At 38.2% G+C, this 26,727-nt stretch overlaps 1 protein-coding gene across 1 annotated transcript; it reads left to right on the top strand.

Moving 5' to 3' along the window:
* On the top strand, positions 1 to 24,003 carry GPR37 (G protein-coupled receptor 37). The gene is made up of 2 exons (XM_004478251.3): positions 1 to 2,229; positions 17,812 to 24,003. The coding sequence occupies exons 1-2, from the start codon at positions 1,213 to 1,215 to the stop codon at positions 18,628 to 18,630; spliced, it is 1,836 nt and encodes a 611-aa protein (XP_004478308.1). The 5' UTR covers positions 1 to 1,212; the 3' UTR covers positions 18,631 to 24,003.
* The last annotated feature ends 2,724 nt before the right edge of the window (positions 24,004 to 26,727 follow it).

The following is a 26,727-nucleotide window of genomic DNA, read 5'->3' as shown; positions in this document are numbered from 1 at the left end:
ACCGGCCACGGCGGACAACGGCGGACAAGAGGCGATCCCGCGATTCTCCTCCCTGATCCCGGACCGGTCTGGCTGGTTCCGACATCTGGGGAATTAATCTGTCCCTCCCATCCCTAAACCTCGAGCCGCGCAGGCTCCACGCCTCCGCCCTTATTCCCTCGCCACTTCTAGCTCCTACGAGTGAAAGCTGCTACAAAGGGCTTGAATGAAGCGTGTATGGATTTAGGGAGTCGTAAACCACCAGGGGATCCCGTCTCCCCACAAACCAGCAGCTCTCCGAGGAGGAGTGGGAGGAGGACACTGGGAGCCTAGCGCTCGGTCTCGCCCGCGCGCGGCGGCTGGAGCGGCGGGGCGAGGCTGGGCCACCTCCCCCTCCCCGGCCATGCACCGCCTCGCCCGCGGCGGCTCCAGGCACAGCGCTCTCCGCCGGGGCTGCGCCCGCTCTCGCCGCCACGAGCTCCTGCGGCCGCCAGCACCGCCCGCCGAGGAGCAGCGCCCACCCAGCCCCACGATTCGCGTCTCCGCACGGACGCGCAGCCCAGCAGTCCGCGCCGCTCCCGGGTCAACTTTGAGCAGGAAAAGAAGCAACTTTGGCCGTGGCCACAGGTTTCGAATCCCTCGGTGGCAGTAGCCTCGCAAGTCGCTGGGGTTAGGTGGGGCAAGAATTTTCCCGGGGCGCAAGAGCGCTGCGTCTATTTGCAACCTGTTTCCAGCGAGTCGGGTGCGGGGATTGCGACTCCAGCCTTCTGGGGGAGGGAGTCTTGTTTTTCCTCCCCTCCAGAGACCTTGGCTTGCAACTGAATAAAGCAGCATCGAAAGGATGTAAATAGAGCAACTGTTACCAAGAAGGCAACCACCCCGCGACTGGAAAGGAGCGTGGGGCATCGTCCGGGCTTTCCCAGTCGCAACATTAATCCACCGTCAGGTGTTGGTTGCAACTTTTCAAGGTCAGTGACCGGGAGTAGAGGTTTCCCTCTCCGAACCTTTGGATTCGATTTCGCTGAAGAAATGCACAGGATGCCAAACGAGGAGGGATTGTAGGGGGCATTGTGACCCCCAAGACCCATCCCCCACCGTCTTCGTAATTTCGAATCCCCTCCTCCCTTGGCAGCGGTGAATATGTGACATGAGCCTAACTCTCAACAGCAATTTGGGCAGCAGGTGTCTGTCCTAAGCTGGAGCCTTGGCTGCCCGGTGCGCTCACGCCGAGCCATGCCAGCCGCCGGAGCGCCACCATACCGCACCTCGCGGCTGCTGCTGCTGCTTTTGCTCAAGGTTTCTGCGGCTCCTGCCTTCTGGGCCGCTCCAGCGCCCAGGAACAAAACTTCTCTTGGGGACAGCCATTCACCTACACTGACCCAGCTTCGCGGCAGAGACGCTTGGGGGCCGGGAAATTCTGCAAGGGATGTTCTTCGAAGCAGTGCGCCCAGGGAGGAGGGCCAGGAGGCAGCGGTGCGCGCGGCGCCCTCCTGGGATCTGCGGGCAGCCCGGGGCCGTGACCCAGGTGCGGACGGAAAGGCGTCGGCGGCAGTGCCCTCGGGACCCCCAGCCAGGCCGCCTGGCGCCTGGAGGTGGAGAGGTGCCCGGGGCCAGGAACCCCCAGGAACTCTGGGGAGAGGGCAACTCACGGCCCTCCAACTCTTCCTTCAGACCTCAGAGGACAAGAAGGGTCCCAGAGGCGCTGGAATTTCGGGGCGCAGCCTGGAGCAGAGTGTGAAGACGGGACCCGGAACCAGCGAGCACTTTTACCAGCCAAGGAGAGCCAGGAAACTCCAGGGCTCCCACCACGAACCCCCTCCCAAGCCTGTCAGTGGATCGGTGGGGCACGAAGGGCGGATGCTTGCACTCCCAGGCAGGGCGTTGGCGCAGAATGGGTCCTTGGGGGAAGGGGTTGAGGACCGCGGCGGTTCCCGCCGAGGTAACAGCACCAACCGGCGTGTGCGGCTCAAGAACCCCTTCTACCCGCTGACCCAGGAGTCTTACGGAGCCTACGCGGTCATGTGTTTGTCGGTGGTGATCTTCGGGACCGGCATCATTGGCAACCTGGCGGTGATGTGTATCGTGTGTCACAACTACTACATGCGGAGCATCTCCAACTCCCTCTTGGCTAACCTGGCCTTCTGGGACTTCCTCATCATCTTCTTTTGCCTTCCGCTCGTCATCTTCCACGAGCTGACCAAAAAGTGGCTCCTGGAGGACTTCTCCTGCAAGATTGTGCCCTATATCGAGGTAATACCTTCAGGGGTGTTTAGCTTCTGCTTTACATGTCTCCGGGATTGTAGCATCAAGAAAATGCTGCTCCGCACACCTGCTTGCCTAAACCCCTTCACTTTTTCTCTAGATCTTTCCTTGTCTCTTTCCGATCATTTGTGCGTGAATGTATTTAGGAAAAAGAGGAAACTTTGCTCAATCACCTTCAAACTCACCTGCTTCCCGGGGTTATGAAAAAATGCTCTTACAATGTATAGAATTGTTTGGATTTTAAACTTACCTTTCTGAACATGGTGTTTTTGTTTATGTCTTATTTGGGACCTATCAGATATTCTAGGGTTAATAAATGGCCAGCTCACTCAGGGTCTGACTGTCATTATCAGAGCCCAGCAAGAAAAAAAATCTTTAGCATCTGTCTACCAGATTCCCAGTGCTCCCACCTGATTTTTCCCCAAGCAGAATATTAAATTAAGCAATAAGATGCTAAGTGCATTTACTCTTCTTACATTTTTGGTAAATACCAAGAGTTGGAGTAATATTCTAATAAAGGAAATCTGTCATTCTTTGTCAGTTGGCTTCATGATATATTATTAACCTGCCAAATTACTCTTAAGTGTCTTGGACTGTCTCCCATGTGATCCACCTAAATTTTTATGTCTTTTCTTGTTTGCTTTTTTCTTTTCCTTTTTCTGTTAACTATCCTTTTCCTTCTTGATTTCTTAACAATTTTATTTTTATATGGATGAACATAAGCTACAATAAGTGGGCATGAAACCACAGAAGTTGTCTAACATTCACAATGTAAATAGTTTGTATTTCTCATTCGATAGAGGTATGAAGGATTGACTGCTTTAGGGGATTGATTCTAAAGCTAGAAGATTTATTAAGAAGAAAGGAGCATATAATAGGTTCTAAAACTTTGGAGCAAAGTTTGGATCTTTTTGAGCAAAATTTTTATTGTTTCATCCTACAGCTAGTGCCGTGAACCGTTATTGTGGTGGTTGGAATTTGCTCTTTAAATGGCCTCTCTTTAAATACCAGTTCTTGGAAGGGGCCCAAGTGCTTTGCTGCCAGTTGTGTTTTCAGCCAGCTGGCCCCTGATTTTCTCCATTCAGACTGTCCATGTCATTTATGGAAGCAGAAGAAGGGAAACTGTAAATATTTCAGAGACCCTAATCCTGTCTGGCACCAGGGCCAGTGACACCATGTTCAACATTGTTCCAGGGCCTAAAGCTAGGGATAAGTAAACAGAAAACAGAACCTACTTAGACGGACTGAAACAGGAGACAGTAAATAAGACCCTCTGTTACCCTGACAAGGGTCAGATGCAGTATCATTCCATGTCTGCTAAATCAGCTGTTGCTACTTTAACAGGCCCCAGGATTTCTCCTTTTGCCAAGCTTGAAATAGCCCTGAAACATCTAATTTATTTGGTAGATAGTTCGTTTTTGAATTGCAGAGAAGGTGGTTGAATTTATATTCGAGAATATGTGTCTGTTTACCAGTTGTTTTTTCAATGTCAACATCAGATTAAGATTTCTCTGATTGAATAATGCAGAAGAAAGTGATTTGTGCAAGAAAGAGACTAAAAGTAAACTCCAATGTGACCAGAAGGGTTACTCCAATGAAAGAAAAGTATATTGACCTGCTGTACTGAAAATACACTGGACATGTAGAAACTTTTATACATTAGTGACAAAATACCACCCATATTCATAGAAAGTTCTTTAAACTATGAATACTTTCTTCCACTTATATTTTACTTATTTAATTTTCTATTCCTTAAGAATATTTTGTTTTTACCTTTTATTGTAACAAAATCTTTTTACTCTGTATTCTGAGTTCCTTTTTTTTTTTTAAATCTTTGTGGACCTCTCTATTTTTCAGTTACTGATACTGGGCTTTATTTTTGGTAGAGAAGACAAGGCCTTGAAAAAACTCACCTTTTTTCATGGAAAAGTTAGATTATAATATAATTTTTTACTGTTAGAATGAATGAAAAACCTTAAGGTATAATGTTTCTATATTCCTACCTAACCTTTACTCCTCTGAAATAATTTTATAAATGTCTAGCATGCTTTGTGAAAATAATTATTGGATGACCATATCTGCTCCGTAATTCCTGATTACTGAGAATAAGAAATACAGTTCAAATATCAGGAAAACTCATTTGTGCCTCTTAGAGGCATGACTGTTTTCACAAAAGAGGGATTTAGTGCCTTTCCTATGTCAGCTTCCTGTGAAACAGTTCCTGAGATGGAGATTTGTCTTCAGGAAGTTTATTGGGAAGTGCTATCAGGATCAACACCTGTTAGGGAATGATGGCAACAGGGCTGGGCAGAGGGAGAAGTTGAACTGTGATGCAGTCTCAACCAAGACCTCAGCCGACGTAATGGGGAGCTCTGAGGGGTGGCGGTGGCCCTACAGAGATGTCCTGAGTTGAGGCAATGGGGCCCCGCCTTTATATTCTGGATATAAACGGTAGAAGGGAGCATGGCCCTAGGCTGAGTAGATTTCTTTGGGCCAGAGCCATAACTGAAAGCTCTCAACTTCCAATAGACCCTGTAGCTGGGGAATCAGTGCTTCATTCCTGAAGGACTTTGGGTATGGTGGGGGTGGAATCAGGGTGGGGAACCACAGCACCTTCTACAGTGGCTTTTGAATTATCATAATAAATGAGAACCAGACAATATTCTAATCCAAACCCCTCCTTTTAAAGGATGAAACATGAGGTTCAGAGGAGAGAAATGAATACATTCCTAGTCAGTGGCAACCAGCTACCTCATGTTGATGTTTGCTGATTAGATATATACATCTTCCAGACAAAAGCTATATACAGTGTTTTCTTTTTCCTTTCTGCTCCTTGGTATCATTTTAAAATGATTTCCTGTATTCACTAGACATGAAAAATGATGAGCCCAGTGATCATCATTTGTTGATCAAAGGTATGGCTGGTTAGTTCTTAAGTTTATCTTGTTCCTCATAAATTGGCAATAAGTGCCATAGTTGGTAGCTTCTTAAATTTTTAAAAATTGCAGTAAGTGGAGACAACTATATTATTAATGTGCCAAAATGAGTATTTTAAAGATCAAATCAAGAAATATTGGTTACATTTTATATTCCTAAAATCAGTGTTTTATATTGCTGAATGACATAGATAAGGACAAATGTTTAAGCATTCCGAAGAGTCTACCCTCATCCTTTTCCTCTTTACCCCTAGACTTCTAAAATTATTTGACATTTTATCTCCTCTCTTTTTGTCTAAATTTTGCTTTTTCTTCACTTTTAACTTTGTCATATTTAATTTGTTGTCTATTCTTTTTTCTCTACCTATGTAATTTATAATATATGGCTTACCATTTTTTTCCCCAGCAATCTGTTTTGCTTCTAACAGTTTTCTTCCTTTTTAATTTTGTTCCTAGGTATCTTAAAATTTTTATTCATAGATGATTTTATCCATAATTGATTGATTGTTATGGATCTTTATAATTTTTCTTCCCTGTCTTCTCTTCTGCTTTCTTTTTTTATTTCTACCATAGGTTTTTTGTTTCTGTTTTTGTTTTTCCTACAGCATGGGTATCAGCATGATCTGAAGGGACTAGTGAAATTTTGGGGAGAGTTGGGTTTGTGTAGAAAAACAGATGTTTCCTGAGAAGAAACTATTTGACTGCAGTTTGCATTAAACTCTTCATTTCAATTTGTTGCATATACTTGAGGAGAGCACCCAGCTTCCAGGATCTATTGCTTGAAAGAGAGTGTTATGATATTTAATGTTGCTATGAGAGGGAATGTGCTGGAAAGTGTTGTAGTTGATAAACTTTTCTCTTTCTACTCCAGGATTAAGATCTTTCTTTGGCCTAGTAAGAACCAGAAGGACCACAGGCAGATAGAATGGTAGGGAAAGGGGACAGGAGAGGAGGGAGTTTGGATGGTTGGTGGCCATTCTAATACACGCATCATTTTAATCTGGTTTATCCCATAGTCACCAGAGAAAACTATGCTCAGTGCAACAGTAGTATGTGAAGTGTGTGTGTACTTAGGATGAAGAGGTCTGAATGTGGATTGTGATAGGGAAACGTAGAGGAATTCCCCACCACAACATTTCCTTCAGGACCTAACAGAGGATTAAATTAAAGTCAAACAGTTCAGGCATTGAATAAAGTCCTTAGAACAACTCTTTGTTCATTACTTGACTGAAATCAACCAGATTTTAGTGTATTATCTTATCCAGATCCACTGCGAAATATCTATTTCTATTGTGAAATTAATTTGGGGGTTTGAAAGGTCTAGGTATCTTTTTATTTTAAAGAACTCACACTTTTAGGGTGTGAGGTAGGGAAAGAAGACTTGGATTAGTTCTAGGATAATCCAGGATCTAAATGGATTTTTATCTTCTTGGGATGTAAATTTCCTGCATTGGAGAGGGAGTAGATGTGAAAAAGTGGAGTAAAGGGAAAGCAACTCACCAGTGCCTGAGGATGATTTGCAGTACTTTTGAATATTTTTTGATGAGAAAAACTAGTTTCTCCAATGGTTTTAGAAGACCTGGTTTTAAACTTGAGTGAAACAAATGACTTTTATTGCCTTAGATTGTTGTTAGCACTGACAGGGTAAAAAAGAAGGGATGAGGAGGCTGAAGGTGTGAGTCTACACAGATTTTCCTAGAAACTGCCTTCACGAAATAGCACATTTTTCATGGTAGTTGGTACATTTACTTGAGTGGTGTAGATCAGCAATTAGGTTTCTGATAGACTTTTAAGTGGAAATATACAGTTTGTAATAATACAGTTAATGAAAATGGACTCAGTATATGAGAATATTGCTTAACAAATGTTTTATGACTTTCTGTTCATCTCTTTAGAGTTATTTTGTATATTTCCATACCAATGAAAATATTTAGCTGATGACTGTAGCAGAAAGGAAACCAGATATTTAGAGTGTGCTTTTATTTATACCTTGATCAATGAAAAGCTGTATGGTTAGATTTCCTGAGTTTGGTTCTCACATGTGAATTGCCATATGCCAAAACTTTAGGAGATTTAAGTGTAAAATGCAAGTAGTTTCCTTCACTATTGATTGTAATAAGAATGCTATCCTTTTTTTAAAGCTTGAAGTACAAACAGGAACATGGAATTTATTTTTCTTCTAGAGATATTGTCATTCAGTGTTTAAGAATTATATATAAAATGGCAGGTTCCAATAATTGAGAAAAATTTGAATAAGTCATTATTTTCTATAAGCCTTTTCCATACATGCAATAACTCATTTATTCACCATCCACTCATTTATCAAACATTTACTGGGCTTTTCTTCTATATCAGACACTGTGTTTGGAGGAAGCAGGAGTAGGGGGTGGGAGGCTAAAAAGGGGAAGAAATTCCAAAGATGAATAACACAGATGAATTCCTGCTATTAAAGTTACAGAAAAGTAAAAATAATGTTTTACAGTGTGACAAATACTATAAAAGAGGTTTATACAAAGATTATGAAAGTTCAGGGATGGCCATGGAATGGTTTAGCTCACAATTCTGCTAGGTCATGGCCAAAGGTGGAGAAATTCAAGTGAAAACTCTGTTTCCTCTAATTCATTCTCAAATATATTCTTCTTATTAATTTTCCTAAATGCTCATAGAACCTAGATCCATGGTAAAAAAATTATAGCTATGAAAATTTAAACTTGTTTAATTTTGCTTTTTTGTTTCCTCTGGCCTTCCTGATATAACAGGTCCCTATATTAATTGGCAAGATATCTGGGCAAATAGGACAGCCATAGAATTTTTTTTTTAAATAAGGAATTTGTAATGCTTGAATTACAAGTGCTCTGTCTGGATTTATTATAAACAGTAAGAACATTAAGTAATTTTTTTAGAATTTACTTAAATGAATAGTTTAATAATGTAATAAGTGTACTAAATTGAGTCCTTTTCTCTTGAAAATCTTGAAAACATACATATTATTGAATATAACCTTACAAAGCTGGGAAGGAAGGTCAATAGGGGAAATACTTCAGATCCTACTGTAGAGTTGAGAAAAGTGAAACATAAAAAATGGACAATCTCCCAAATCAGATTCATTGCTTGAGTGTATGATCAGAGTGAAGGCTTATCCTGAGTTCCAGGGGGACCACTGGACTGCCAGGGTATCTGGTTATGTCAGCAAAGTATCCTGCAACAGAGATAAGGAAGCAAATCTTTCTGCAAAAGCAAAACAGATCTGAGCTCATGGCTCTCTCCAAGGCTGAGAGGGTGTGGGCCTGCCTTTCACTTTATCCTTATGTTGCATTGACCTTGATAGAATTCTGTCCCCCCTTAATGATATCGTTCCTAGGTGTTGTCACTAGGTTCAATTGTCTTGCTGGAAGCGTGGGGTCCTATGTCTGGGATTTGCATTGTGGGAGGAGAGGAATGGCAGGCAGTTATGCAGTGAGGTTTGTCTCTGGCACTGCTCTCATCCTCTGAGGATGAACCTGTCATTATGCCTCCCAAGAACTGACCTACCAAGGTCCCATAATTAACTCAACCTTGTTTCTAAGACTTAACTGTCAAGGATCCTAAATTAGAATGAAATTCTTTATGCCCGAAGAAATGATCTCACGCAATTTCAGGGGGAAGTGGAGAATAGGATTGCCACAACCTTAACTATAAGCTCTTTCTTTTTGGAAAGTAGGTGTACATACTTTCCAAAAAACATAGAATACTTTCAATTTCTGACTGTATGTTTGTTTTTGACAATGTTTGTCAAAACATTTGAATGATTCATAGCATTAATAGGGCAAGCCCATTGATTTGATCTCTGCATGGAATGAGTCATTTTCTTTAGGTCTTTTACTATACCCAGAGCCTTCATTTTTTAAAAAAATTGTACCCACCATCACTCCCCATCATCAGGGCCTTTCTTTTTACCTTTACTGTCTTCTCCATTGTTCAAATCCCTCCTGTATAGGAATTACATTTAATTCACAGACAGATGTGAAATTTAGAGATATTTGCCTTTTATAAGAGAGTTGGTTGGATGATCAAAGAGTACTTCTTTAACTGACTACCAATGATGAAATTTTAGTTTAAAGCAGAGAAATTTTGTCTTAAAATGTGGTTTCTGAATATCATTTAAAATATAATTACTCAGTCGAAAATGGATTTGGGTCCTCTATTATGCAAATCAATGTCATTAGTCCCAAAGAAAAATAGGTGGAAATTTGTTACTATTCTTTGGAAATTGTTTATTAGAACCCCTAGTTGAGCAACTGAAATTCCAAGTCACCTCGAGTTTGATTAGAAACATCATAATAACCCCGAGGATAGAAAACTGGAGTGTGGGACTGGGGGAAAATACTATATTTTGAAATTAATTTCCAAATATTTAGAATGAATATAGAATATACAGATCTCTTAAGACCTGTTGATTACTATAGGTGGCTTATATCTTAGGACAAATTATGCTAATCTTGTTTAATTTGCATTTTTATCCTGACACATTTATAATTAAATTACAATGTGTTAGACAACTTGTTAGTTAAAATATTAGCTTTTAATACAAAAATAATATTCTGTGCAACAGAAGTCTGGTAGACAGTGGCTCTGGTAAGCATTTTCTCTCCACTGGTGTTCAAAGAAGTAAGTGTCTCTTTGGTGGAGTGTTGGCCTTAAGTGATGCAAGGGTAACCATAAAGGAAAATGAAAGAGGAAGAGAAAGTCAAACGGGGCAAGCCTTTTAGACTTCCAAAGGAAACTCTACCTCTGTGTTCTTCCTGCTTTTTTCTTGACTGATTATTAGGCCTGCAGCAACTGACTTATCATTCATGGCCCAAATGAATGGGTTTTCTTTATAATAATGCTCTTGTTTGGAGGGTTATTTGTATACAAAGGATAGCCTATAAATAGATGTGCTTCAACTTTTTTTTTTTTTAAGATTTATTTTTATTTATTTATTTATTTCCCCTCCCCTCCCCCGGTTGTCTGTTTTCTGTGTCTTTTTGCTGCGTCTTGTTTCTTTGTCCCCTTCTGTTGTCGGCAGCGGCACAGGAAGTGTGGGCGGCGCCATTCCTGGGCAGGCTGCTCCCTCCTTCGCGCTGGGCGGCTCTCCTTATGGGTGTATTCCTTGCGCGTGGGGCTCCCCTACGCGGGGGACACCCTGCGTGGCGCGGCACTCCTTGCGCGAATCAGCACTGCTCATGGGCCAGCTCCACACGGGTCAAGGAGGCCCGGGGCTTGAACCGCGGGCCTCCCATGTGGTAGACGGATGCCCTAACCACTGGGCCAAAGTCCGTTTCCCTCAACTTTTTTTTTTGAGGTGAAACATAAATTAGGCCAAAATGCAGTTGTCATGACCTTGTTTAGAAATTTCCCTATTTTATAAAAATCAGTTTTTTCTAGTTGCTTCACTGCACTTAAGCATGTAGATTTAATATTATTTAAAAGAAATTTTGTTTGGAAGTAAATTATTCTTTTCTCCCCTTCATTGATGATAATCACTGATTTGCACCAGAAGTTAACAAAAGATACAATGTACTTGATAGGAATAGGACTGTATGTGATCCATGTTGCTGGGTTCACAGCTTATTCTCATTGGAATTGTTTCTTTTCCCTTATTTGTCTTCGGTAAGCTTCTGAGAGATGGGACAATAGCTAAGACAGGATCTCAGCAGATTAGTGTTTATCATAAAACATCTGTGTGTTCTTTCCTCACATCATTTTGAATGAACGGAGATTTGATATAGTACTTTTGGGGAAAGAATCCCAAAAAACTACATATGGTGAAACAGGTTTCTTGATCGTCTGGTACTTGGTTTGAATTAGAAACTCGAACAGTGGGGGACGTGAAATCTTGTCATGTCTTGATTGACAAAGTATTCTTCCTTTCTTAATTATTGACTTGACTTATTTGTTTGCTTTATTTTTAACAGAAACTTAGGAAAGCATTGACCTTGAAATTAACTGGTGATGGAAAGAGTAATACATTTTTCTTATTATAGAAGAAGATAGTTTCACTCTTAATATTTTCCCGAAGTCATTACCATACATTTTGCTGGTTAGACAGACTTCTCATCAGTAGTATAAAATAGTTCCCTTAAAATGGCTAACTTAGTTAAAGAACAGAAATTTTGGATTCATGATCTCATAAGTTTAACAGACACAAAACATTTTGTCTGGATATATCTGTGGTCCTTGTAACCACTTAATAGAGTTTCTCTAAATTCATTTTCCATATCTCGAGAACCACGCCATTTCAGTGCAGGTGGCAGTGTTTGTGCTGTTCCGTTACTCTGATTAAAATACATGTTTTTTGTTTTTTCTAAATAAAATTTAGACAGTAACTCTAGAAGCAGTTAATAAAAATCTCATTATTTTTTAAACATTCTCTGTATTTTGTAGGATTCTTTTTTCCTTTGCAAGTGGACTTTTACAATATATCATCTTCTCAGGGTCCACAATAAGGGGATAAGTCCATATCACATTACTCCTTATTAGGGAAACTGAGTCAAGATGGAGCTGAGGACTCACCTATAATGTTATTGGCATGCCACTTGAAATACCTGGGCCATTGACTTGAGTTGGTTGCGCTTTGACTGAATTGCACTTTGGTTGTAATTAGGAATAAACCTTTTCAAGTTTCTTCAAAATGAAAACCCAGTTTGAGTTAGTAAAAACATTTAAAGAATAGGATATGATGAAATTACTTTGTACTATTAGCAATTTAAGCCATTAGTTTTCATTCTCAAGTAATTTATGAATCTCCAATTTAGCAGATAAGTCTGTAGCATAAATTTTATCCTTAATTTAAAGAGTATAACAGAAACTTTAAGTAACTCTGTCAAATGTTAAATGATCCTATACATGAAAAAGTAATATATAAAGCTGATACCATTGTTTTCTGGGCTTTTTTTTTCCTACACAGGAGCAAACTATAAAGAACAACAACAAAAAACACAGTGAGATATGAATTCTAGGTGGCCTCCAAGCTTTCTTGCCTTTGTACACCATTCTTGGACCCAACAGATTTAAATGCATGCCTCAGTTAAAATACAAATCACTACTGTCCTGGGTTGCTAACAAATACTTCAAACTGCTTATCGCAAGGTTATCATAGTCCAGTAGACTAAGTAGGACATAGCTGATATTTGCAACGAATTGGATAATATTCCTTGACATACAACTGTTTATTAAGGAAGATTTAATAATTTGGTCAGCCTATAAATCTAGTTAGATGCCCGTAGCAATTTTCCTAGGAGATATTTTAAATTATGTTTAGTTGTCTACTTATCTCGTTAGACTAGTGGTTCTCAATTACACTGTCTAAGTAGACATGGATATGTCCAGACCAAGGCGAGTCACGGCAAGCATGCCAGGATTATGCAGAGTTGAGTCTATCTGACTTCTAGACTGCAGTGAGTTACTCCAAACATTAACTTCTTGGGTATATGGTAGCAGGAGGGAGAAAGGAAATTCAGCCTTGTATTCCAAAGCTTGAGGACAAAAATCCATTTCTTATTCATTATTTTCCTCAGCAGCTCATGCAATGTAGCATACTTCACAGATTCTCTTTCAGTCTCTCTCTTTTTCTCATGTGACACACGTGCACATATAGTGCACATATAAAATGAATATACCTAAATACGTAATGTGTACTTGTATATATATATGCAGGCCTACATACATACTTATATATGGAACTGAACTAATGCAGTGCTGTCTATGCCACTGACACAGGGATAATCAAGTCATGATACTGAAATGAGAACAGAATAGGGGTGATCAAGAAGGGTGAACCTTAACCCTGTGCTTTGTGACTGTAGTTGCTGCTTCCTGACATGAATGCTCAGGTCTTAACTTTTCCTGGGTCTGTTCCGTGCTTTGTGACTGTAGCTGCCCTAAGCCTTGCTGTTCTGGATATTAACTCAGCAGGACCTGAGGAGCTTTATTATTTTTATTGTGGGATTCAAAGAAAAGCAGAGGATTGCCGTGTGAAATAAAGATCTTAGTGTGGCTTATTTGGATACCAGTCTCCTCAAAGTGCTCAATATACTCAATATCTTGTTTTTGCAAATAGTTAAAAATGCCTGTTCCAGCTTTCTCCTGATCTTGAAATTCTCAAAATTAATACCCTTGTCTATTAAAAGTGTTTACAGCTTTGCTTTTGTTGCTGTTAATTATTTCTCCCATTGCATTTTAATTAATAAGAGATTGCATCTTACTCATTTCATCTCTCAGGACATTGCTTCAAAGAATTACCCATCTAAACCAACACTTAACAGCTTTATTCCCAAGAGCATATTTCATAGTGATACTGAATTTTAGCAATCAGATATGGTCATTAAATGCAGAAGATCCAACATTCATTATACAGTTTTATAATTGCATATAATTGCACCATTCATCTTGGTAGAAATTTTTAATGAGCTGTAAAATAAATAAATGTACTTAAAAATTGTGATAGAAATCCTTTCATGTTACCCCACATTTAGGCATTTTAATTACATGGATAAGTTTCATATTTGGGGAAGCAGAAATCAGGCCACCACCTATTAATCTGATGATTTTTATCAACTAATTTCTAAGGCATTAATTCTTTGCAAATACTGAAAGCCTTCTATAAATAATTTGGGAAAGTACTGAGTAGGGCCTTTTACTTTTGTTGCTTTCACACCATAAAATCTGATGCATATCTGAAGTAGTAACTCTGCCCACAGTGGCACCTGGATAGAGACATCCAGGGCTGGGATTTGAGTAGCAGTTCCTGTTGGTGACAGAGCTGCAAGCTCCATTTGCGTTTGGGGCAGCATTTTCTTCAGAGGCTCCTTCAGCAGCTCTCTTTGCAGCTCTGGTGATCTTCCTGGAGAGTTCGCTTGTTTTAGCTGCATCCTAATTGTAGAGGATACTTTCAAAAAGAAGTACAATTTGAAAACAGGAAACTGGATCCAGGAGCTTCTTGAAGTTTGTGTATGAAAACAGTTTCTCATAACCCATGATTTGTCAAAAGGAATAAATCCAAGTGTCAGAAGACGACAAATCAAGTACATTTGAGGTTCAGACTCGAAACTAAAGCTTTTGGATGTTAGTGGGAATATGGCTGAAGAAATGAGCATCTTCAAATAAAGTACATTGTATAAGAATTCCTGAGTAAAAAAGTTGGAGTATGTGGATTTTGTCTTGGCTTCTTTTATCTTGTGAGGTGAAATACACAGCATCTAAAAACATTTTCAGCTCTTTGTGTTTTGAAGCAATGGGCATCTTCTAAGAGTGGATGTGCAGCACAGCCTATGGTATCTAAGGAATTGGCAAGCTAGCATTCCCATCCTAATACATATCCATTGACACTTATTTGTTGTTACCTCTCACAAAATGCTTTGTAACCGACTTAGAGTTAGGTATATAAATGCTGGCGCTGGTGATAATTGGTCCAGAGTTTAAATGTCCAGATTTCAAACAAGGGAGATTAGTAAGGAAGAAAATGCTTTGTCTTGTGTGCTATGTGTTCTTTGTAAATAATGATAGAAAACCACCAAGCAAATAGGTGTTCTGTGCTTCTAATGGATTACCTCTTCTCAGAGTCTCTAGTATTTTTATATTACAAGGCTTTCCTTTAATAGTAATATTATTCATAATTTTAAAAGAATGCACAGCATAAAAGCTTATTTGTGGTTGACTCAGGATATGCAGTGACAGGGAAACATGCCCAAAGATTTGTCTTAGTGAAGGCTGCATAGAAGAGAGAAATGAATTTGAAAAGTGAATATATAGATATAAAGTTTTCAAGATCTGTAAAATGAAATAAAATACACTGCAGTTTTGTCATAATACTATTTGATATAGACCTTAAGAAAATGGCTTAAGGCCTGAGACTTCTCAGGTTTCCATTCTAAGTGTGATAATTACTGACATAGAAAATAACCTGATCATGGAACAGTTGTACAATGTGGACCTCCATTTTAGAATTGTATTTCCAGCATAGATGCAAAACATCTTCCATCAAAGTTAATTTGAAAGTTAATTTTGAAAAGGTGAACATAGAGATGGAATTTGTTCTTTTTTTTTTTTTTTTGGTAGTCCTATTATATTGATGTTTCTTATCCTGGTTTGGATGAGAGACTTTCTGAAGATTTTGCAGAACAAAAATAGTGGTTGTAAAAGAGATTATGACCTCTTTTATTCTGCCCTGATCTAGAGCTTTGCTGGTGATATTTTTCCTTAATTTTTACTTCTTATCTATCAGCCTCTCCTTAGCCGTCATTTTCAGGTTGTCACTACTAATAGTTAATGACAAGTAGTCAGGGCATGGATACAGTGCCCTTATGTACCATGTTATAACTAGGAGACACCATCTGAAATGTGCATGTAACAGGAGAATATCTGACATTCGAACTCTCAACAAATCAATAAGGCAAATTGCCAAAGTTCTAGGAAGCATGATGACTTGAATGCTGCAGATAAACAACTAATATTTTGAGTGATGCCATTGCTATAACAATTGGTCTTCCTTCTTTCAACCTGATCCCTTAGAGTTCTAAAAAATTATATATATTAAATTTATATTCAGGTTTTTTTTGGCCCCTTTGCCATGGCAAAGCTGTGTTTCTTAAACATTCCCATCAGCTAACAGGGGAGAGTGATATCCATACTCAGATACCTGGGACATAGCCAAAAGCAGCCTGTCCTCAAGTGCCAAGTTGTTTTTTTTAAGATTTATTTATTTATTTATTTCTCTCCCCTCCCCCACCACCCTGGTTGTCTGTTCTCTGTGTCTATTTGCTGCATCTTGTTTCTTTGTCCGCTTCTGTTGTTGTCAGCGGCATGGGAATCTGTGTCTCTTTTTGTTGCGCCATCTTGCCGTGTCAGCTCTCCATGTGTGCTGCGCCATTCCTGGGCAGGCTGCACTTTCTTTCGCGCTGTGTGGCTCTCCTTACAGGGCACACTCCTTGTGCGTGGGGCTCCCCTACGCGGGGGACACCCCTGCGTGGCAGGGCACTCCTTGAGTGCATCAGCACTGCGCACGGGCCAGCTGCACATGGGTCAAGGAGGCCCGGGGTTTGAACCGCGGACCTCCCATGTGGTAGACAGACACCCTAACCACTGGGCCAAGTCTGCCACCTCAAGTGCCAATTTTTATCGTCTACCTCATGAGCATTTTACATTCTACTCATTGTTCTTGTTTAAATATATAAATAATAACTGAATTTATTAAACATTAAATTGCTTAAATTTTTACCAAAATATTTGAATAAAATGGACTCTTCCTAGATGATGATTGCTGTGTTTATCTTGGAATTTGGTTGACGTTGGCCTTTGAGGAAAAGGACTGCCTTTTGTTCTTTCTATATGCTCAATATTTATCATAGTCCTAGTCATAGAGTAGATGTATCAGTGTGTGCTTGTGTTAAATCTATGTGAAACCTTTAGCGAGTATGAATGATGCTCAATTCAAATATTTTATGGATGAATGAATGATAGTAGGTGTGAAAAAAATATTTTTGATTCTTAGTCTTTATATCTCCTATTTTCTTTGACATCCTTTCAGTATCTTATATTTATTTGAATTTGATAAACATGTACTTTATGATGAATGTATTTATTTTATGTCTGATTCTATAATTTCTTATTTCCTTTGGCCCATAAGTTCATAGTAGCTTATTTCCTCTTGTGTATTGTGGTTTTTGATTGTGAACCCTATTCCTTTGAATTTATCTATATGATTTCTCTGAGGTTTGGATTTTATAGAACATTCCTTTAGAGAGAATTTGTATTTGCTCTACTAGTAGGTGCCTGAGATGACTAAATTACACTTTTGGTTTATATGAGCCAATTAATACAGGCAAGATACCCCCACTATCACCCTCTTATTTTTTCCTTTATATTCCTGAAGATGTAACTATTTGGGAGATTTCAAATTCATTAGGGTGGTGTTGGACCAACGTTTTGTACCTGGGCACCTGGCCCCTATCCTCCTAGCTAAAACAAACTCAAAGCCCTCACCAGCATGGACAGACCCCCCCCCCCCCCCACACACACACACACACTACCCCCCAGCAAGTGCTGGGGGTCACTGTCCTCTTTGGAATTTGCTTTCTCATTGATTCTGGCCTTTGGAGAATTTCCTTTCCTTGTTTCCCCTAAGTATATGCATTTGAAATACCCCTAATACTTCCTTGGCATTAAGGAGAAATTGGAGACGTTCTCTATTCATCTACCCCGTTGGAAACAGTAAGTGTTTGAGTGCCTGTTGTGCGTCAGGCAAGTATTGACCCCCACCTTGGAATATGGACATCCTTCTCAGTAAGGCAAATGGGACTCACTCACCTATCCTAATTACAATGACAGGCATTTTCATGGTGACTGAAGTGTTGGTGTTCTCATCTATAAAATAACGGCGTTATACTGGCCGCCCTCCAGGGAACCTTCAACTCCATGACCCAGAACCACAATAAATTATTTTCTGTCTTTATGCTTCTAGTGATTCAGCTGATATCACCAGCCCAGTTACCCATGTCTTATTCCAGAAAATTGTTCTCTCTTTTTATTACTATATTGCCAACCTGTATTTATTTCCTAGTGTTTCAGTCTTTCAGAGACCACACAAAGTAAATGTGTTCCCTGGTTCCTCCCACAGGTTGCTTCCCTCGGAGTCACTACTTTCACCTTATGTGCTCTGTGTATAGACCGCTTCCGCGCTGCCACTAATGTACAGATGTACTATGAGATGATCGAAAACTGTTCATCAACAACTGCCAAACTTGCCGTTATATGGGTTGGTGCTTTGCTGTTAGCACTTCCAGAAGTTGTCCTCCGCCAGCTGAACAAGGAGGATTTGGGGTTTAGTGGCCGAGCTCCTGCAGAACGATGTGTTATAAAGATCTCTCCTGATTTGCCAGACACCATCTATGTTTTAGCCCTCACCTATGACAGTGCAAGGCTCTGGTGGTATTTTGGCTGTTACTTTTGTTTGCCCACACTTTTTACCATCACCTGCTCATTAGTGACTGCAAGGAAAATCCGCAAAGCAGAGAAAGCCTGTACTCGAGGAAATAAGCGACAGATTCAGCTAGAAAGCCAGATGAACTGTACGGTAGTGGCTTTAACCATTTTGTATGGGTTTTGCATTATTCCTGAAAATATCTGCAACATCGTTACTGCCTACATGGCTACAGGGGTTTCACAGCAGACAATGGACCTTCTAAATATCATCAGCCAGTTTCTCCTGTTCTTTAAGTCCTGTGTCACCCCAGTCCTCCTCTTCTGTCTCTGCAAACCCTTCAGTCGGGCCTTTATGGAGTGCTGCTGCTGTTGCTGTGATGAGTGTGTTCAGAAGTCTTCAACAGTGACCAGTGATGACAACGACAACGAATACACCACAGAACTTGAACTCTCCCCTTTCAGTACCATACGTCGTGAAATGTCCACTTTCGCTTCCGTTGGAACTCACTGCTGAAGGGACAGCATTTGGTTTGGTTAGATTTGTTTAATTTTAATATCCTGTGAAAGGTTTTACTTCCTATTTTTTCCTATGCTTTCCTGAGGGAGAAATGCGAAAAAAAGGGGAGGGGGGGAGAACTAACTATGAAACTGATATCGCAAATTAATACTTGTGCTTTGAAAAAAAAAAGTTTATATTTAGTTATTTAAGAAGAACAAAGAGGCAGATAGTTTTAGATCACTTTACCTGGTATGGTGCTAATATTTTATTTGAAAAAAGTTACTGCACCTTAACTTAATTAACTGCTAGCCTGCTTTCTTTCTTTTAAAAATATATAATCATTGTATATTGATTATAGTCATGTGGTTTTGCAGGTTATTTTATGTTTGAGTTGTGATTGAAAGTATATTGTATATGGTATCATGAGATGATTTGTAGTTAGAAGCACTTACAAAGTAGCACCAAATAAATTACACTTTATTCTTTACTGTCATTGTCAATCTACTTTTAACCAAGATTCAATAAATCATTTAATTGCCTTAAAGACACAATTACTGGTTCTATGCACAATTTAAAATTGGCCTTATTGTTTTATATTTTCCTTTAAGGCAGATAATCGCTATGTTATAAAGAAGTGTTCCTAATAGTACTATTTTATATGCATGATTCATAAAACTATATATATTGTATGTTAAAACAAAGCTGTATTTTTAATATTCAGGTATAGATGTAAAATTACTTCTGAATATTTATAAAATATGAATAAATAGACAGCAGAGTAGGAAGAAAATATCTTTTTGTTTATTTACCTCTGAACTAACATGTAAAGTCACAGGTTTTCCCTGTGGTATTATGGGCAGGATCAAGAACTAAAATTTTGATGCACTTGTCATGTGATTTCCTCTGAACACTGGCCTTTGAAGTACTGTGAATGCTATGTAAAGCACTCAGGATTTGCACGTTCTTTTTAAAAAAAAATGAATTTGACTAAACTTCTACAACTTAATTTCTTTAAGTGGAGTGCAAGTAGTAGAATAATAAAATATCTACATATTTTCATTAGAACACTCAAATATTCAGATGCTACTCCCTCCATTTGAATTATTTGAATGCCCTGTCTTGCTTCTTAAGTACTGCAAATTGCAGAGGTAGTACAGGAGGCCTTCCATGTGGAAAAGACACAAGTCAGTGGCCAAGACAATGACCTAGGTACACAGTGATACTGAAAAGCTATCAAAGAAAATGGGTGTTTGTAATGTCTCTGTCTTCAGAAAAATCATATGATGGGGGAACTCACTTTTCTGGCTAGAAAGACCCTGTGCTTTTTCTGCTTGTCCATTTCTGTATTACTTAGCATAACATCTTTCTTCGAAATGATAACATGATGTTATTTAAAATCATCAAGTTTTAGTGCTAGAAAAGTTAAACACAACTTGCTCCAGGCCATTCACCTTCCAGATTAATTAAGTGACAGTGCCAGACTAGCTCTTATTCCCCAATCCAATGCTCTTCAAAGGGATGTTTTTATGCTTTCTGTATTCTAAGGGATTTGACAGACATTAAAAACAAGGCACCATTGTCTTCTTACAGATCCCTGTAATAGGTCTTTGGGAAAACCTCACAGGAGGATGGCTGGGCTAGGTTTCGGCTGCCAAGCAGATCAACAATTGTGATTCCACAGTGTTCTCAGGATACTTAGTTATCTTTCTAAATCTTGAAACACAGATTGAGTGCATGAAATAAAAAAGGTTCTGCAGCAAATAAAGGTGAATAAAGCCTAGTCTCAGACCTTACAAAACCAGGGAGGGCTGGGATGGTGAGGAAAGAATAAGACAAATATATAAATAATTATATTATAAACTGAGACCTGTAAGGTGCCGTAAAGAAGGTGTGATGTTTTTTCGAAGTTCAGAGAGGAGAGCTAGCATGTCAGGATGGAGGAGATCATGAAAGGATTTATGACATATCAGGAGGAGGGGTTGATGGAAGGTAATGTGTGGAGTGGATCCTCCAGGTGGAGGGAGCTAATTAAACCAAGGAGAAGAGGAAGGAATTGTAGAGTTCTATTGAAGAATAAATGAATAATTCAGTTTGGCTCCTGTGCTATGTATGCATGGAAGTCTAGAGGAAAACAATACTGAAAATATGCATTTGGGCCATACTATAAAAGGGTCATGTTTTTAAAGAAGTTTCGATTGGGTCCTTCAGGAAATAGGATTTGTTTTTCAAAGTTTTAAAGTGTTGGAGCAGCATAATCATAACTTTGCAGTTGGAAGGTCAGTTTGGAAACAGTTTCAATAGCTGGTGTGGGAGAGACTGAAATTAAAACCCAGTTAGAAAGCTGTGATAATGGATTGAACCATAATGGAGGCAGTGGGTATGTGAATTTTTTTTTGTCCTTTCAGTAATTGAAACATTTGCCTTCTTATTGAATAAGAAATTGTTAATTCAAAATGAAGTCTTCTCCAGTTAAAAAGTGATTTGGAAGTCTTTTCATAGTCTTGTGTTTTTGAAGGAAGTCAATTTCTATAACTCACATACTTAAAACAACAATAAACAAACAAAACCCTATCCAATGTCTTCCCATCTTAAAAAAAGAAATTCACATTTAAGATGAGGTCCAGAAAAATTTTCATTTTTTCACTCCAGGAATGATGTTTGGATTACTTAACCTGAATTTTCTCTTTTGTGTGTGTGGTTTCAAGATAGTATTTTCAACATCTATTCTTCTATATATATCTGGATAGTTTAGTGAACTTCATGGAACATTTCTTTGATAATTCATAATTTTGAAGTTTTAAGATTTAAAATTTCAAACATCAACTCATTTACATTCAACTTGAACATTTAGTAAACTTCGTTTTGTGTAGTGCTAGTCTAGACAATTGCAGCACATATTATAATTTCATAATTCTTAACCTTAAGATTTCTTCCATTAAGTATTCTCTGTGAGACAGATAAGTAGACAAAATTATGATAAGTGCAGTGTGCATAAAGCATGGGGATAAAAAAGAACAATGGTGCAGAGGTAGAGGCAAAGCGACTCCCTCTGAGATATTGGAGATTGAGAGGAAGGGGATAAGGGTGAAGACTTCGCAGAGGAGGAACATCTAGTGGTCATTTTTCCATTTTATAGATGTAAGTGATTGACAGGAGTCAGCAGTTTTTGTGTTTAGGGAAATGCTGATACTTTTTTTTTTTTTACTATCCCTAACAATTCTTTTTCCTCATCAATAGCTTCTTTCTCACAAAAGTGGAATTAGAATGAAAGGTCCACTCCACTTCTTTAATAACTATGGTGAATTTTGTTTTAGTGTATTATAGAAAGTATGCAAGCAATATTGAGAGCAGAGCATGGGTTAAGTAAGGATTCTTTCATTGTATCTTATTCAACGAATATTTAGTGAGTGCTACTATGTATCAAGCACTGTTGTAGGTGCATGAGATATAGCTGTGACCAAACCCAAAAGAATTCCACCCCTCTTTTTTTAGAGAGGTAGACACCATACAAAATAAGTAGAATACATAGTATGTTTCATAGTGAAAAGTAAAGTGGAGAAAAGTAAAGGCATGTCAGGTTAGGGGGGGCTTATGAAGAATGCCTTACTGTGAAGGTGACATTGGAGTAAGACCCCATGCAAGCAAGTCGTACGGATATCTGGGGTAAGAGCAGAGAGAACAGGAAGTGCAAAGACACCGAGGCAGATATATGCCGGCTAGGTTTCAGGAATGTCAAGTGGCCGGGTGATTGGAACAGACTGAAGGAAGGGAAGACAAGTAACAGATGAGAGCAGAGAGCTAGAAGGGGCCAGATGCTGAGGAAGCTTTGTGTGACTTTGCTTTTTATTCTGAGTGAGACACACTGGACGTATTGGGGTAGGAGAATAATGTGAACTTTTTAAAAGTAATATTTATTTGTGTACTTAATTTTAAATTAAGATATAATTTTATTAAGGCATAATTATTACACTGTAAAAGCCATCCCTTTTAGCATATAGCATTGAGTACATAATATCATGTGCCTAACACCATCATCAAGATATTGAACGGTTACGCCATCGCCCCAAATACCATCACACCCCTTTGTAGCTGTCCCCTTACTCCACTCCCGGCACAGCCAGCGATTGTCTTCTTTTGTAATTTTTGCCTTTTGCAGATATATAAATGAAATTATAGAGCGTGTTACCTTTGAGTCTGGCTTCTTTTGCTTACCATAATACATTTCTATTCATCCATATTGCCTTGTTTATCAGTAGTTTGTTCCTTTTTATTCCTCAGGAATATTCCACTGGATGGATGTACCACAGTTTATCTGTTTCCCAGTTGAGGAATATTTGCTGTTTCTCAATTTTGGTGATTATGAATAAAGCCACTATAAATGCTCATGTACAAGTGTTTGTGAGAATGTAAGCTTCATGTCTCTGATAAGTAGTTTGGAATGGGAATTCTGGGTCATATGACAAATGTATGTTTTATTTTGTTTATATAGGAGAATGCCAAACTGTTTCCAAAGTTTCTGTACAGTTTGTATTCCCACAAGCAATGTGTGACAGTTCCACTTTCTCTACATTGTTACTAGTGCTTGATAATGTCAGCTTTTATTTTCAGACTTTAGCCATTATAATAGATGTGTAGCGCTATCTAATTGTGGTTTTAATTTGCATTTCCCTAAATCAATTTTCTTAAAAAATTTTTAAGCAGCAGAAAAGTTGAAAGACAAGAACAATGAACACATACACTTTCATAGTCATCTAGAATCACCACTTAACACTTTCCACACTTGCTTTATTTTATATTTTAATAGACTATTTTTAGAGATGTTTTAAATTTACAAAATAATTTCACAAAAAGAGAAATTTCCCCTATTATTAACTTTTTGCATTAGTGTGGTACATTTGTTACAATTGTTGAGCTAATACTGACACATTAAAGTCTATAGACTATATTAGGGATTACTCTCCCTGTTGTACAGTTCGATGGGTTTTGACAAATGCATAATGTCATGTATCCACCATTACGATATCATATAGAATTGTTTCACTGACCTAAAAATGCCCTGTGCTTCACCTACTAATCCGTCCTCCTACCCCTCTCTCAATCCCTGGCGACCACTGATCTTTTTACTGTCTCTATTGTTTTGCTTTTACCAAAATGTTATATAATTCAAATCAAACTGTACATAGCCTTTTCAGACTGACTTCGTTCACTTAGCAGTACATATTTTAAAGTTTCTCTATGTCTTATCATGGCTTATTAGTGCATTTCTTTTTCTTTTTTTCGCTAGATAATATTCCATTTTATGGTTGTACCACAGTTTATTCACTTATTGTAGGATCTCTTGGTCACTTCCAGTGTTTGGCAATTATAAATAAAGTTGTTATAAACATGCATGTGCAGGTTTTTTTTTCTGTGAACATGAGTTTTCAACCTATTTGAGTAAATATCTAGAAATGTGATTGCTGGATCATATGGTAAGTTTACGTTTAACCTTGTAAGAACCTGCTGGACTGTACCATTTCACATTCCAGCCAGCAACGAATGGGAATTCCTGTAGCTCCACGTGCTCACCAGCATCTGGTGGTGTCAGGTTTTTTTGGATTTGACTATTCCCTAAAGATGTGTAATGTTGAACAACCTTTAAATATGCTTATTTGCACTCTGTATATCTTTTTTGATGTGGTATCTGTTCAGCTCTTTTGCCCATCTTTTAAACAGGTTGTTTATTTTCTTATTATTGAGTTTTAAGAGTTCTTTGGGTATTTTGGATACAAGTCCTTTATCACATTTGTGTTTTACAAATATTTTCTCCTGGTCTTGCCTTTTCATTCTCTTAACAGTGTCTTTCTGAGAGCGGAAGTTTTAAATTTTAATAAAGTCTAATTAATTATATCTTTCTTGGATTATGTTTTATGGTGTTATATCTAAAAAGTCTTCACTGAACCCAAGGTCACCTAGATTTTTCTCTTATGTATATTATTTTCTAGAAGTTTCATAGTTGTGCATTTTACATTTAGGTTTATGATCCTTTTTGAGTTAATTAATTTTTATGAAAGATGGAAGATATGTGATGGATTCTTTTTTTTGGATGTGGATGTCCAATTGTGCCAGCACCATTTATTGAAATATATTATTCTTTATCCATTAAATTGCCTTTGATCTCTTTTCAGAGATCAGTTGACTACATTTTTTGTGGGTCTATTTAAAGGTTCTCTATTCTGTCCTGTTGGTCTCTTTGTTTATTGTTTTGCCAGTACTGCACTGTCTTGATTAGTGTAGCTTTATAGAAGTCTAGAAGTTGGGTAGTATCAGTCCTCTGGCTGTTCTCCTTAAGTAATGTATTAGCTGTTTTTTTTTTTTTGCCTTTTCATATAAACTTTAGAATCATTTTTTTGGTATCCACCAAATAACTTTCTGGGATTTTGACTGAGATTTCATTGAATCTATTGATCAAGTTTTACAAAATTGAAATCTTAATATAATCTTAATATTCATAAATGGGCAATATCTCTCCAGTTATTAAGATCATTTAAGATTTCTTTCATCCAACTTTTGTAGTTTTCCTTATATGGATATTGTATGTATTTTGCTAGATGTCTACCTACATGTATATCGTTTTTTATGCTAATACAAATGGTGTCATTTCTTAATTTCAAATTTCAATTGTTTATTGCTAGTATATAGAAAAGCAATTGATTTTTTTTATATTAACTTTGTATCTTGCAGCCTTGCTAGAATCACTAAGTAGTTCCAGAAGTTGGTGGGTTTTTTTTGTCTTGATTCTTTGGGATTTTCTACATAGATAACTATATCATCTGCAAACAAAGCCAGTTTTATTTTTTCCTTCCCAATACGTATACCTTTCATTTCCTTTTCTTGTCTTGCTGCATTAGCTAGGCCTTACAGTACAATGATGAATAGGAGTGGTACTTGCTTTATTTTTCTTTATATTTTCTCACCATTTGAAAAAATAGAGACATTATTGGTGCTTTATCCATAAATAATTCAGCATGTATCCCCGAAGAACAAGAACATTTTACTACATGAACACAACATCATTGTCAGAGCCAAGAAATTAAACATTGAAGCAGTAATATTTCCTAATATACAGTTCATTTTCAAATTCCCCAAATTGTCTCTAATAATGTCATTTATAGGAGTTCCTTCCCTCCCTCCCTCACTTCCTTCCCCCTTCCTCCCTCTCTCTCCCTTCTTCCTTCCTTTTTTAGATTTAGTTATCCTGTATTTTTTTGTCTTCCAGAACAGTTCTACCATGCCAGAAAGGGTTCAGGTGAACTCTTTTGTAAAATAGCCTACAATCTGGATTTGTTTAAATGTTTCCTCATGATAAGGCCCAGTTGAATTATTTTGTGTCCTTCCTACCTCATCACATCAGAAGGAATATAATGTCAGTTTGTCTTATTATCAGCAGTATTAAGTGAGATCACTTAGTTAAGGTGGTGCCTATCATTTCTCCATGCGAAAGATACCTTTTCACCATTGTAATTATGTGGGTGATAGTTTAAGATTGTGTGAATATCCTACTCTCTAAAAACTTTTACCTTATTGCTTTAGTATCTATTGATGATACTTGTCTGAATAAATTCTAATCCTAGGGATTGAAAAATAGTGATTTTTTTTCTAACCAAATAATTCTTTCTACATTTATTAGTTGGTGTTTGCTGAAGGAGACCTTCCCATCCCCATTATTTCCTCAGGTTTCTTTTTTAAAATTTCTTTATTTTGATGTATTGCTATTGTCTTAGTCTGTGTTCCCTCGAAAGCAATACCAGAGAAAAGGGTTTGAATGACAGTGATTCGTTTCCTCTTTCTTTTGTAACTGCTTTTGAGGGATGTTGGTCTATATTTTTTACTCTGTGATTTCTTTGCCTGACTGTGGTACCAAAGTATTACTGGTTTGTAAAACGAGTTAGGAAAAGTTTCATTCTCTATTTTATGAAAGTGTTTTTGAAAAATTGGTATAATTTCTTCTTAAATATGCAATAGAATTCATGTATGAACCTGTCTTGGCTGGGGATTTTATTTTTGGGAAGATTTTATAATATTAATTCCATTTCATTACTTATAAGATTATAATATTTCCATGATAAAGAT

This window comes from Dasypus novemcinctus, chromosome 5, assembly GCF_030445035.2.
Source record: "Dasypus novemcinctus isolate mDasNov1 chromosome 5, mDasNov1.1.hap2, whole genome shotgun sequence".
In the NCBI taxonomy this organism is placed as follows: Eukaryota; Metazoa; Chordata; class Mammalia; order Cingulata; family Dasypodidae; genus Dasypus; species Dasypus novemcinctus.
Note: the sequence above shows the minus strand (reverse complement) of the source record. Positions and strands in the feature narration are given on the sequence as shown.